General features: G+C 33.0%; 5 protein-coding genes across 5 annotated transcripts; 3 read left to right on the top strand and 2 right to left on the bottom strand.

The window, feature by feature from the left end:
• Nucleotides 1-5,475: 5,475 nt before the first annotated feature.
• On the bottom strand, nucleotides 5,476-5,963 carry LOC132921896 (histone H2B-like). The gene has a single exon (XM_060985139.1). The coding sequence runs from the start codon at nucleotides 5,905-5,907 to the stop codon at nucleotides 5,527-5,529; it is 381 nt and encodes a 126-aa protein (XP_060841122.1). The 5' UTR covers nucleotides 5,908-5,963; the 3' UTR covers nucleotides 5,476-5,526.
• A 291-nt stretch (nucleotides 5,964-6,254) lies between these two features.
• On the top strand, nucleotides 6,255-6,742 carry LOC132921903 (histone H2A). The gene has a single exon (XM_060985144.1). It carries the CDS (start codon nucleotides 6,322-6,324, stop codon nucleotides 6,697-6,699), a length of 378 nt encoding a protein of 125 aa, XP_060841127.1. The 5' UTR covers nucleotides 6,255-6,321; the 3' UTR covers nucleotides 6,700-6,742.
• A 1,334-nt stretch (nucleotides 6,743-8,076) lies between these two features.
• On the bottom strand, nucleotides 8,077-8,541 carry LOC132921905 (histone H4). Its single transcript, XM_060985146.1, has one exon. It carries the CDS (start codon nucleotides 8,457-8,459, stop codon nucleotides 8,148-8,150), a length of 312 nt encoding a protein of 103 aa, XP_060841129.1. The 5' UTR covers nucleotides 8,460-8,541; the 3' UTR covers nucleotides 8,077-8,147.
• A 149-nt stretch (nucleotides 8,542-8,690) lies between these two features.
• Nucleotides 8,691-9,215, top strand: LOC132921890 (histone H3). Its single transcript, XM_060985132.1, has one exon. It carries the CDS (start codon nucleotides 8,760-8,762, stop codon nucleotides 9,168-9,170), a length of 411 nt encoding a protein of 136 aa, XP_060841115.1. The 5' UTR covers nucleotides 8,691-8,759; the 3' UTR covers nucleotides 9,171-9,215.
• Nucleotides 9,216-11,330: 2,115 nt separating this feature from the next.
• Nucleotides 11,331-12,113, top strand: LOC132921883 (histone H1A, sperm-like). The gene has a single exon (XM_060985125.1). It carries the CDS (start codon nucleotides 11,456-11,458, stop codon nucleotides 12,089-12,091), a length of 636 nt encoding a protein of 211 aa, XP_060841108.1. The 5' UTR covers nucleotides 11,331-11,455; the 3' UTR covers nucleotides 12,092-12,113.
• Nucleotides 12,114-13,085: the final 972 nt, after the last annotated feature.

Raw genomic sequence — 13,085 nt, 5'->3', positions numbered from 1 at the left:
TAATTAATATTCTTTGAACGTTTAACCACAGAATACGTTTTAAGTAAATACTATGTAAATGTGTATTATTTTAAATATAAATTTAAGGTTTAAACCAATTATTTCAATGCATATGTATTTTGTGATAGTGTTTTAATGTTGTATTTTGGTTAAACAATTTTAATTTAATTAAAAGTATACTTGATATGATATGATCACATTAATAGTTAATTGTATATTTAAATAATTAGGTCAAGTTATTGGTACATTACATAAGTAGGGCTATGGAGTTTTTATTAACCTAAATTGGCAAATTAAAATTTTTTTTTTACCTCTGAGTGTCATTTTCATGCAATATATTAAAAGATTTTTATATCTTAAAATATTAATTAAAAATTAACATCATTTCAAAAATAAGTGTAAAAATATGGCGAAGTCAGATTGGGACTACGAGGTGGCCAACATATTTTTGGACTGTACGTTCCCATCCAATTTGTACCAAAAGTGCAATTTAAATACTCTATAACAATATTTTTATTATGAGCTGGAGCACCGTCCTGCTGCCAAACTAAAGTTTTGCGTTTTGATAACAACACAGGACTCATTTTCTCGATGCACAAACCATTGTAATATCAGTCTGATGTAGGTTATTTGTCATGTCACTTAATTTGTGTAATCAAAATAATTTACCTATTCTATTTTTTTTTTAGTATTCATAGATTGATTTGTAATTATTTTTATGTTTAATGAAAAGAAAACCTTTAATGGAAGGGGCATTGTAAAAATGTATAATTAAAAAAAAAGAAGAAATGTGTGAATAGACCTTTAACTACTTTAGTCTTAGCTCTATACCCTGAATCCAAGTACATATAGCAACCATATACATTTATATCTGCACATTTATGAATTATTTTTCTAAATACATAGAAATTGTTGATTTACTTTGTTTTAAAATGAAAAAATGTTATCTGTTTAATATAATCATTTACTATAGTAATTAAAATACACCATATTGTTTTTTAAAAAATATTTATTTTGTAATTTACTAATTATAACTCATCAATCTAATATAGAAATATAAATTATATTAAATAAATACATATGTATTTGTATGTATTTGGAGGACATATCTTTATCAAAACGCAAAACTTTAGTTTGGCAGCAGGACGGTGCTCCAGCTCATAATAAAAATATTGTTATAGAGTATTTAAATTGCACTTTTGGTACAAATTGGATGGGAACGTACAGTCCAAAAATATGTTGGCCACCTCGTAGTCCCAATCTGACTTCGCCATATTATTTTCTTTGGGGTTATCTTCAAAGTGTAGTTTACAAAGAAATGCCTGCTAATGTAAATGATCTTAAACAAAAAATTAAAGATGCTTGTTCTAATATCTCAAATTATGTTTTAGTGAAAACTACTACAAATGAATTACTTAAACGACTGGCAATTTGTTTGGAAGTAGATGGTCATCAGTTTGAACATCTATTAAAATAAATTATTAATAAACTTTAATTGACTACTTACAAGTATTGTGTATGTGTTTGTTTGTTTTAATTAAATTTTGAACTTAACTAATCCTTACTTTCCTTACCAATATTGGAAGCTTTTATAAATTATAAGGTATATTTACTATATTCTAAGATGTATGTATTTCAACCATGGTTACATAGTTCTGTGATAATTTTTTTTACCTCTGAGTGTCATTTTCATGCAATATATTAAAAGATTTTTATATCTTAAAATATTAATTAAAAATTAACATCATTTCAAAAATAAGTGTAAAAATCAATATTTTTTAAAACATTCATAGCCCTTAAAATATGTTATACTCTATGTATAGAGTAGATAATGTAAAGTATGTTCAATGTTCATTTAATTTGTATTAATTTATCTAGGGTAGTGGACATGTTAAGTGTTAATATTTTTTATTAGGTATGACCTTACCCAAATCCTGCAAAAATTTGCACTACGGAAATTTGTTCAGTTCATGTTATAGTAAAATTATTAATAACTAATGTGTTTATTGCCTTTGATAATTTAGTATTGAATTAATGTCCATTATTTGGTATAAGTTCAATAAACTTGAATAAAAACTACCTATCAATTATTTATGACTTATTTCAACGTCTTGAACATATTAATCCTACTGGTTAGTGGCTACTAAAAAACTAAATACTAATTAATAAATGTAAAAAAGTTAATGAAAAATTTAAAAAGAGTGAACATTTATAAAGTTGTTTTATTATATGAAACAAAGAAAATAAGTAACATACTTACATATTATAATGTTTTGTACTACTATAGCATAGAAAAGTACTATAGTACCAATACCAGGGATACCACTAACAATATTAACTAAATTAATTTGTATACCATGGAACAATATTATATCTTAGTTCATGTTTCAAAATTAAACCTATGAAGTATGAAGTTAATATTATCACAGAACTATGTAACCATGGTTGAAATACATACATCTTAGAATATAGTAAATATACCTTATAATTTATAAAAGCTTCCAATATTGGTAAGGAAAGTAAGGATTAGTTAAGTTCAAAATTTAATTAAAACAAACAAACACATACACAATACTTGTAAGTAGTCAATTAAAGTTTATTAATAATTTATTTTAATAGATGTTCAAACTGATGACCATCTACTTCCAAACAAATTGCCAGTCGTTTAAGTAATTCATTTGTAGTAGTTTTCACTAAAACATAATTTGAGATATTAGAACAAGCATCTTTAATTTTTTTGTTTAAGATCATTTACATTAGCAGGCATTTCTTTGTAAACTACACTTTGAAGATAACCCCAAAGAAAATAATATGGCGAAGTCAGATTGGGACTACGAGGTGGCCAACATATTTTTGGACTGTACGTTCCCATCCAATTTGTACCAAAAGTGCAATTTAAATACTCTATAACAATATTTTTATTATGAGCTGGAGCACCGTCCTGCTGCCAAACTAAAGTTTTTGCGTTTTGATAAAGATATGTCCTCCAAATACATACAAATACATATGTATTTATTTAATATAATTTATATTTCTATATTAGATTGATGAGTTATAATTAGTAAATTACAAAATAAATATTTTTTAAAAAACAATATGGTGTATTTTAATTACTATAGTAAATGATTATATTAAACAGATAACATTTTTTCATTTTAAAACAAAGTAAATCAACAATTTCTATGTATTTAGAAAAATAATTCATAAATGTGCAGATATAAATGTATATGGTTGCTATATGTACTTGGATTCAGGGTATAGAGCTAAGACTAAAGTAGTTAAAGGTCTATTCACACATTTCTTCTTTTTTTTTAATTATACATTTTTACAATGCCCCTTCCATTAAAGGTTTTCTTTTCATTAAACATAAAAATAATTACAAATCAATCTATGAATACTAAAAAAAAAATAGAATAGGTAAATTATTTTGATTACACAAATTAAGTGACATGACAAATAACCTACATCAGACTGATATTACAATGGTTTGTGCATCGAGAAAATGAGTCCTGTGTTGTTATCAAAACGCAAAACTTTAGTTTGGCAGCAGGACGGTGCTCCAGCTCATAATAAAAATATTGTTATAGAGTATTTAAATTGCACTTTTGGTACAAATTGGATGGGAACGTACAGTCCAAAAATATGTTGGCCACCTCGTAGTCCCAATCTGACTTCGCCATATTTTTACACTTATTTTTGAAATGATGTTAATTTTTAATTAATATTTTAAGATATAAAAATCTTTTAATATATTGCATGAAAATGACACTCAGAGGTAAAAAAAAAATTTTAATTTGCCAATTTAGGTTAATAAAAACTCCATAGCCCTACTTATGTAATGTACCAATAACTTGACCTAATTATTTAAATATACAATTAACTATTAATGTGATCATATCATATCAAGTATACTTTTAATTAAATTAAAATTGTTTAACCAAAATACAACATTAAAACACTATCACAAAATACATATGCATTGAAATAATTGGTTTAAACCTTAAATTTATATTTAAAATAATACACATTTACATAGTATTTACTTAAAACGTATTCTGTGGTTAAACGTTCAAAGAATATTAATTAATTAATAATTAATATTCAATATTTGACAATGGAAAATTAACATTAACAGTTAACCGCCATATATTATCATTTTTTTGTTAAAATAATACGTGATAAGTCCTATACCAAGAATCAGTAACCAGTGATGTACTATGTAACCACGATAGTAAATTGTAATATGTTATTTTTATACTTTATAACTGATTCAACCTCGATGCGGCAGGCTAGTCGCTCACTGACACCACGGTTTTCTGGTGGGAGTGTTGATAGGACATTTTTTTTTTCTAACAGTATTGTTTATCTATCTTGCTACCTAAGATTTATTATCGATTATGATCGTTATGGGTATTGTTAAATTAAGATATCATTTCGTTTTTACTTCTGGTCTTTACTGTTGGGTTTGATAAACTACCCGGTAGCAGTAAATTGAACGAATATTTAAACAGTAATAAGTCGCGAACGGATTACTGAAATTAAATTCTATAAACGTTAAAATTATTTTTTTCAGTATATTTATAAATTTTCGTTATCGAAAATATGTATTGCCATTTGAAAATCGAAAGTTGATAGTTTTTTATCAAATAAGGGAAGAAGTTAAAATTATCAAACTTGTAACACAGTGTAAAATAGTAAAACCTAGAAAGTTTAAAAAAAAAATTATTTTAAAATTCCTAATATTTACCGAGATATTTACTGGTTCACGATAAAAAAATCACCCTGTATTATTATATCAATAACAATGGCTAAAAGCACACTGGATACGTGTACATACAACTAAGCCACGACGGGAACGCGGGCCGCCGCCGCCACCGACACTTCAACCCACCAACCAATCGAAAAACCGGCTCGCCGCACGACCTGGACCTTTAATCGCAAGTTACAACTGCGCGTGTATGGTATTATTATTATCATCGTCGTCGAAACCGCATCAGCTGTCACCGTCCAACATTATAATTTATAATACGTAATATTATTATTATTATGTGATATTATGTATATGACGTACTGATACGCTTCGCACCGCCGCCCCGACGACCGTATGAAATCATCTCGGACGATCATTCCGTTTTTATCTAAATATTTATCTCATTAATATTATTGTTGAGTATTCTTTGTTTAATAACCCAACCAAAAATACTGTCGCTTAATGACACAACCCATGTTTATAAAATACAGCTACGACAATCCGCGGCTGCGCACGACATGTCCGTGTTTGCGTTCGTACGGCCGCCCGTTCGCTTTTTTTTTTCTCACTACCCTGCGTAAAGAAGTTTAACTTCAAAAAAATCGAGAAAAGTGTGTAGAGTATTGCCACTTTTAAAATAGCAAGATACCCACTGATAGAGTTTAAGTATAGACTGTAGGGAGATAAATATATGAATTTAAATAATTATCGATCAATAGAAAAAATTGGTGGCCCTAAAAAGGGCCTTTTTAAAGAATGTTATAATATAAGTTGAATTATTTGGAACTTGTGTACTTGGTTACAGCTTTTGTTCCTTCACTGACGGCGTGCTTGGCCAATTCCCCGGGCAACAACAATCGGACAGCGGTTTGGATCTCCCGACTGGTGATGGTCGACCGCTTGTTGTAGTGGGCCAGACGACTGGACTCGGCGGCGATACGTTCGAACAAATCGTTGACGAAACTGTTCATGATGCTCATTGCCTTAGAGGAGACTCCGGTGTCGGGATGTACTTGCTTCAGCACTTTGTAGATGTAGATGGCATAGGATTCTTTCCTCTTTGGCTTGCGTTTCTTGTCGGACTTGGCGATGTTTTTTTGGGCCTTGCCGGACGACTTTTTCATTGCCTTTCCTGCGGATTTACCTCCTGGAGCCATAGCTGATAATTTTTTGTAAACTGTGGTTGTTGACGATGAAGCACTTCAAATACGAATGTTGTTGAAATACACAAAGCGACTGTATATATGAATAACCCAAGGAGACACGTCAAACAGCCATTGGCCAAATTCTAATAGGTATAACAGAACAAATAGGATCCACAGTGGTTAAGTGTTCAATAAAAATAGAAGCTTCTCCGCGAAAAAACATTATCAGAACGATGATGAAAAACAACATCGTTTAGTAGTAGTTGCATATCAAACGGAGTCAAGTAATATCGTCATAACAATTCAAACTGTCCAATCGCAGTACTGTTTTCTAAATTTTGGCTATATAAGCTTCCCAACCTATGGATTTTATCACCATTCAGAGTTCGAATCAGTTACAAAGCAGTCAAGCATTCAAATACAATCATGAGCGGAAGAGGTAAAGCAGGAAAATCGAAGGGAGGTAAATCCAAGACCAGGTCGTCCCGTGCTGGACTCCAGTTCCCAGTCGGTCGTATCCATCGTCTGTTGAGAAAAGGAAACTACGCCGAACGTGTCGGAGCCGGAGCACCGGTATACCTGGCCGCCGTCATGGAATATTTGGCAGCTGAAGTGTTGGAATTGGCCGGTAACGCTGCCCGTGACAACAAGAAATCTCGTATCATTCCCAGACATTTGCAATTGGCAATCAGGAACGACGAAGAATTGAACAAACTGTTGTCCGGTGTTACAATCGCTCAAGGCGGTGTGTTGCCTAACATCCAAGCCGTTCTTTTGCCCAAAAAGACCGAGAAAAAAGTCTAATCCCCTAGAACCACCTAGTCAACTTATAAAACGGCCCTTTTCAGGGCCACCAATACCAATTTATTGTAAACATCACCCACCCTCTTATCCCCTTTTCAATTCCCATTATACTTTATGACATGACGACAAAGATGGTTCCTAAAATACCAAAATTAGATATTTAATACCATAGGTTTTATTAGTCCTGCTAAATACGTATACTTTGGATGTGGTGACCAAAATAATTATATTAGTTTAAATTTGACATTTTAAAATTCCCGTTAAAATATTAATTCGCATTTACATGCATTGCTTAATCCCAGAATAAGAGCTGTTCGATTTGCATTAAATAATAAATGCCTTTATAATATGCTCCCAACTATCAGAATAACTCAATACACGCATTAACTACTGCGTGTAAACGTGGTAATTGTATTCAAATTGTTGTTGAGCTAAATTTTATTTTGGTACAGAACAATGTTTCGAACGTTCACCATCGTGACAAGTTGTATAAAATACTAATAGGTGGTACAGTGGTATACTGTATAATATATGACTTTTGTAATATTGTGTCGTCAGGTTTATCATGCGCTTAGTAATCATACCTATTATAAAGTCCAGATTAATAAGTATTATGACGCACATACATATCTATGTGTTGCGTACCCATTAATTGAACATTACAATCTACAAAAATAAATAAATATTACGATTGAATTGATATTTCATAATATGTTCTAATATTGTGAGTATAAATATCCATGTGTCAAAAAAATTTATCAAATGATTTAGAATTTAAATACAAAATTATAACGTAACACGAAAAAAAAACATTGATAAAGAAGACTGCAAATGAAGAAAGGTATATTTTCTCCATCGGGAATCCCGATATAATAAAAGCTTACTTAGTAAAAGGTAGATCCATACATAACGTATTATTATATTCTTATAACATCAACAAAGTGATCTACCTATTAGCTGTAACAAAGTAGTGTATACATCAAAATTATAAAATTACCATCATCAATTAGACAGAAAAAATGCCTTCCGTTTATTGTTTTTTTTAGTCTCAATCCATAATATGTGATAAATATTTCAGTGATATTTATATTAACAATTACCTACCCGCGCAATTCTTTTTCAAATTTTCAATTATACATTCGTGGTGTATTTACACCAATTTGGTTTTTACACAGAAATCAATCTCGTATTGTTTAACACCTATTCGAGTTAATTTACGCTTATGAAAAGAACGATGTGTTACTTAATTTTGTTTTAAATAGGTATAATGATGAATATTAAAGTGCCCATAAAATACACCAATACAAAAACAATTTGATACATTGAAGTAAACAAATCTAGTTGAGCATGTAGTCTAAGAGACGTTTATATTATAAGTGGTGGCCCTGAAAAGGGCCTTTTTAATATGTGTCTTATATTTTTACGTAGCAAATCGCGGACGTAACATTTTAACCTCCGAAACCGTACAAGGTACGTCCTTGGCGTTTAAGAGCGTAGACAACGTCCATGGCGGTCACTGTCTTCCTCTTGGCGTGTTCGGTGTATGTTACGGCATCACGAATCACGTTTTCCAGGAACACTTTCAACACTCCGCGGGTTTCTTCGTAGATCAAACCGGAGATACGTTTTACTCCGCCACGGCGAGCTAATCGACGAATGGCAGGCTTGGTTATTCCTTGGATGTTATCACGGAGTACTTTACGATGACGTTTGGCGCCTCCTTTTCCAAGACCTTTTCCTCCTTTACCGCGTCCGGTCATGTTGATTTTATGTAGTTTCTAGCCGATTGCTTAAAGAGCTGCTGCGATGAACGCTGAACGTTGACTGATGCCCGGTTAACAAACGTCAATGTATTTATGCGTTTCACGGAGCACGCACGGCCAATCGAAATGCTCCATTTGTTTTCTCCCACTCCCCGATTATCGACAACGCGTCGACCAATGAGAACGGCAGATACGAATCCGTTTTGTATATAAATACTGGTGAAATTCGATTCGACGGTTATCACTGTTTTACATTTGTCCGTACATTAACATCACTAGTAATAACCAAAATCAACAATGGCCCGTACCAAGCAGACCGCACGTAAATCTACCGGAGGAAAGGCTCCCAGAAAGCAGCTGGCAACCAAAGCCGCCCGTAAGAGCGCACCCGCCACCGGAGGAGTGAAGAAACCCCATCGTTATCGTCCGGGAACCGTGGCTCTCCGTGAAATCCGTCGTTACCAGAAGAGCACGGAGCTGTTGATCCGCAAATTGCCGTTCCAACGTTTGGTGCGTGAGATCGCTCAGGATTTCAAGACCGACTTGCGTTTCCAGAGTTCCGCCGTCATGGCATTGCAGGAAGCCAGCGAAGCCTATCTGGTCGGTTTGTTCGAAGACACCAACTTGTGCGCCATCCACGCCAAGCGTGTCACGATCATGCCTAAGGACATCCAACTGGCTCGTCGTATCCGCGGTGAACGCGCTTAATCGTCTTTTGATGCTCATATACCACTTAAAACGGCCCTTTTCAGGGCCACCAAACCGTCGTTACATGTTAATTCTCTAATACTCGTCTAACGTAACTTAATACTATTTTACAATCAAATACCTAGTGTCGTGAATAGTGTGATGGGCATCGATTGAATTAGTAATCGAAACATTTTCATAATCGTGTTATACCCCCTCCTAACACGTCTCGTTTCATGGTCATCTTAGGAATAATTTTTATTCGATTGCAATGAATATAGTATTATACATTTCATTCTAACTTTTACTTAGCAAATTATTTTATACATTTAAATAATAATAGCCATTTATAAATTTACTAATAACTATTATTCATTCAATATTTTATACGTTGTTAGGAGTTTTGTGGGACAGGATTCTAAAATAAATCGAGTGATGTGAACCCCAGTAGGTGGTCGAGTTCCGAGTTACTATAATTCGGATAAAAATCACTCGTTTACAAGATCGATTATTGTTTTAATAATTGAGATATCTCGATTATTCTCATCGCTACTCGTGACATTAAATTTAAGACCTTAAGTCGACCCTTTCTCATCTTCAAGTAATTAAGCACTACTTAAATTGGGTAAGGGAATCAAAAACATAATTTCACAAAATTATTATTTACTATAAACAACCGTCGAAATATTATTTTAACATAACATATTTTTTTTAATACGTTATTATGCCTGTTTGATAATAATAATAAAAATTATTGTATGTAACTTGTTGATGAATAATGGAAAAAATCCACGGAATACGTACAATATTACACTTACTATAACACTCAAAAGACAATGAAAATGTATTTTAATAAAAACGTTTTAAATGCGTGCAGTGCCGTTAATTAATAATATTTAATTATAAATACATTATAATTTACATAAGTATTTAGAGATAGTGCTTTTGTTATTTTTTTATCACTGTTAAAAATATAACTTTTAAAAAGTGCCTATTTTTAAAAGTTTTAACCTGTAAAATACTCACTTTGTTCCTACGTTATACAAAAGATTACGTAATTATCTACAGACCTACTTCAATAATCACATTAATATGATAGAAAAAATGCAAATGTATAATAAAAATATTTCGATAGGTCCGATAGCTACGTTTAATTAAAAATAAACAACATATTCATACCCATATTATACTTATTACATAATATTATAATAATGATATACCGAATCTCACGGCTAGACGAATACACGGTACAGATTTTTGGCGGTAGATCAACAAAAGACTAAAATCTATCATTGTAGGAAATTCTTCGGTTCTTATACTATTAATAGTACAACTATTGAAATGTTACGTTATATTAGGACATTTGCCCACTTTAGAAGGTGTCTTAGGTTCCCCGCGGGTTTCGACGACGTTTTGTACTATCAATTCTTGTCTTCTTAAATAATAAATAACAAAATACTCTATTTATAGAAAAACAGTATGACATCGTCAAGGTTCGGGGCAACAAGACGTTAGATGCTAAAAAATCACAGACAAATAATATAGGTAATGGTGTATAGTAGTGTAATCTGCGGCGTCGGTTTATTACGCGTACAAACTCGACAATGTATCAGACACGAGATCACCGATGATGACGTATAAATAAGTCAAATTTTGTTTATTTAAAATCGAGTTTCGACCAAAATCCCTTAACGGCGAAATACTATGATTATTTAAAAAAAATATTTAACGTGAATAGGTACCATTAAGATTAGATTTATTGGTAAAGTCCGTGATGTAAACATGTCAATGGTATAAACGTTAATGACGCCGTGCCGTAACAGTAACCTAAAACCGTCAATTTTGAAAAGTCACTGTTCATCGACATATCGGTCGATTTGAAAACTGCAAGCACTCGAGGCTTGGGAAACTCGTATAGAATGTGTCTAAAAAGTTTTTGTACATTTAAAATTGGTTTCGGTCATACGGTATACCATTAAACATGGACTACGAAAACACGGTTGGAACCGTGAGAATAACGATCCGTGGTGGTTTTGTGTTACTAGATAGCGTCGGGATAACTATATGAGATCTTTTGGAATTTAGCTGGCTTTTAGAAAAGATCAAAGTCAGATTTTTACAACTATTTCTCGCCGAGAAATCGCGAAAAACGTTTGCACAACCGCAGCCGTGTCGATGACGCGAATCACGACGGTTTACTAGTCGGTACGGTACAGTATATATATTTACAAACCGTTTCGTTGCTCAGCGTTACATTCAACAGTAAATTTTCGAGTCGGTTTTCTACGTTCAAAATCAACTCTATCATGACAGAAACGGTCGTTCCCGCCTCTCCGGCACCAGTCACTGCGTCGCCAGCCGCGAAAAAGTCTCCGGCCAAGAAGAAGACTGCTGCTGCTGCTTCAAAGGCAAAGAAGCCCGCTGCGTCTCACCCGACCACCTCCGTGATGGTGAAGTCTGCCATCAAAGAACTCAAGGAGAAGAAAGGATCTTCTTTGCCGGCTATCAAGAAATACTTGGCTGCCAACTACAAAGTCGATCCCGCCAAGCTGGCGCCGTTCATCAGGAAGTTTTTGAAAGCCGCCGTAGCGAACGGTACCGTCGTTCAGACCAAGGGCACCGGCGCTTCTGGACATTTCAAACTGCCGGTTGCCGAGGTTAAACCAAAAAAGGCGGCCGTAGTCAAGAAGAAGAAACCGGTGGCCAAAAAAGTCAAAGCCCCTGGTGCCGTGAAGAGGAAATCGACGTCTGCCAAGAAAGTGAAACCAGCTTCTGGCGAACCGGCGGCTAAAAAATCCAAGAAAGCGGCCGTCGCTGCTAAACCTAAGAAGGCTACCAAACCGAAGAAATCTCCGGTCAAAGCGAAAAAACCTGCTGGCGCTGTCAAACCCAAAGCGAAGAAGACTCCAACCAAGAAAACAGCAGCTCCCAAGAAGAAGTAAACTGAACGATCACTACTTCTCTCTCGTCCCTTAAAACGGTCCTTTTCAGGACCACCAATTTTCTTATACACCTAAATAATTACTTTTTACTTGGTGATTAGAAGTCATATCCTTTAAAATCTCAATTTGAATTCATTATTCATAATTTAAAATACTTATTGTAATATTTACTTACACAAGTCGTCAGTACTATCTTACTGGTCTACAGCGAATCATTTTGTTGGCCCTACCATATTTTGTACCAACAATAGTTGCCGCCGCGCAGTATAAAATCGTCTACCCCGATTATATTTAATACCAAGCCTAGTACGTTAATAAGTAGTAGTGTATCACATAATATCATTTATTTTAATATACAAATTACAATGTCATTACTAGTGCTCGGAACTTGTTGCATTTGCATGTGTTTATTTTTTTTAAAGCCAACCTTTAGTTAGTAATTTCTCATGTGAAATACATTATAATAAGAAATATATTATAATTAATTTCATGTTTCACTGTAAGTACCTGCGTTTTTAGATATAACTGAAAATAGGTAAGTATACAAGCTCAGTCATCCCAGGGTTATTAACAATTAACATTGGTACTCAGGTACCTATATTATTGTAATATTAATTAAATATTTTTTTAATGCAATATTACATTAATTGTACATCACACGTGCATGTAGTTGTATAATAAAACAAAACGTGTGTAAATTATTCGATAACATATTGTATTTTGTATCCTGTATCATGAAATTCATGATACATTTTATACTAGTAGTACGTATTTTATTTTGTCAAAAGATAGAATAGGTATACTATTATTGTAGGTAAACATTTGAATGGAATAGTACCAAGAAATTTAGATTTGCAGGACACTCAAAACTTAAAATAAATGTAAAAATTGTGGTAATTTTGTGTATATGTGTATATTATTAGTATTGTGTTTTATTTTTTTGTAAATCATTTCGTCGCGAAGACCTGCATTTTCCAAGTGCAGTTGAACCGAA

Source organism: Rhopalosiphum padi, chromosome 2 (genome assembly GCF_020882245.1).
Source record: "Rhopalosiphum padi isolate XX-2018 chromosome 2, ASM2088224v1, whole genome shotgun sequence".
Classification (NCBI taxonomy): Eukaryota; Metazoa; Arthropoda; class Insecta; order Hemiptera; family Aphididae; genus Rhopalosiphum; species Rhopalosiphum padi.
The sequence above is the reverse complement of the archived record's forward strand: the minus strand, read 5'-3'. Positions and strand labels throughout refer to the sequence as shown.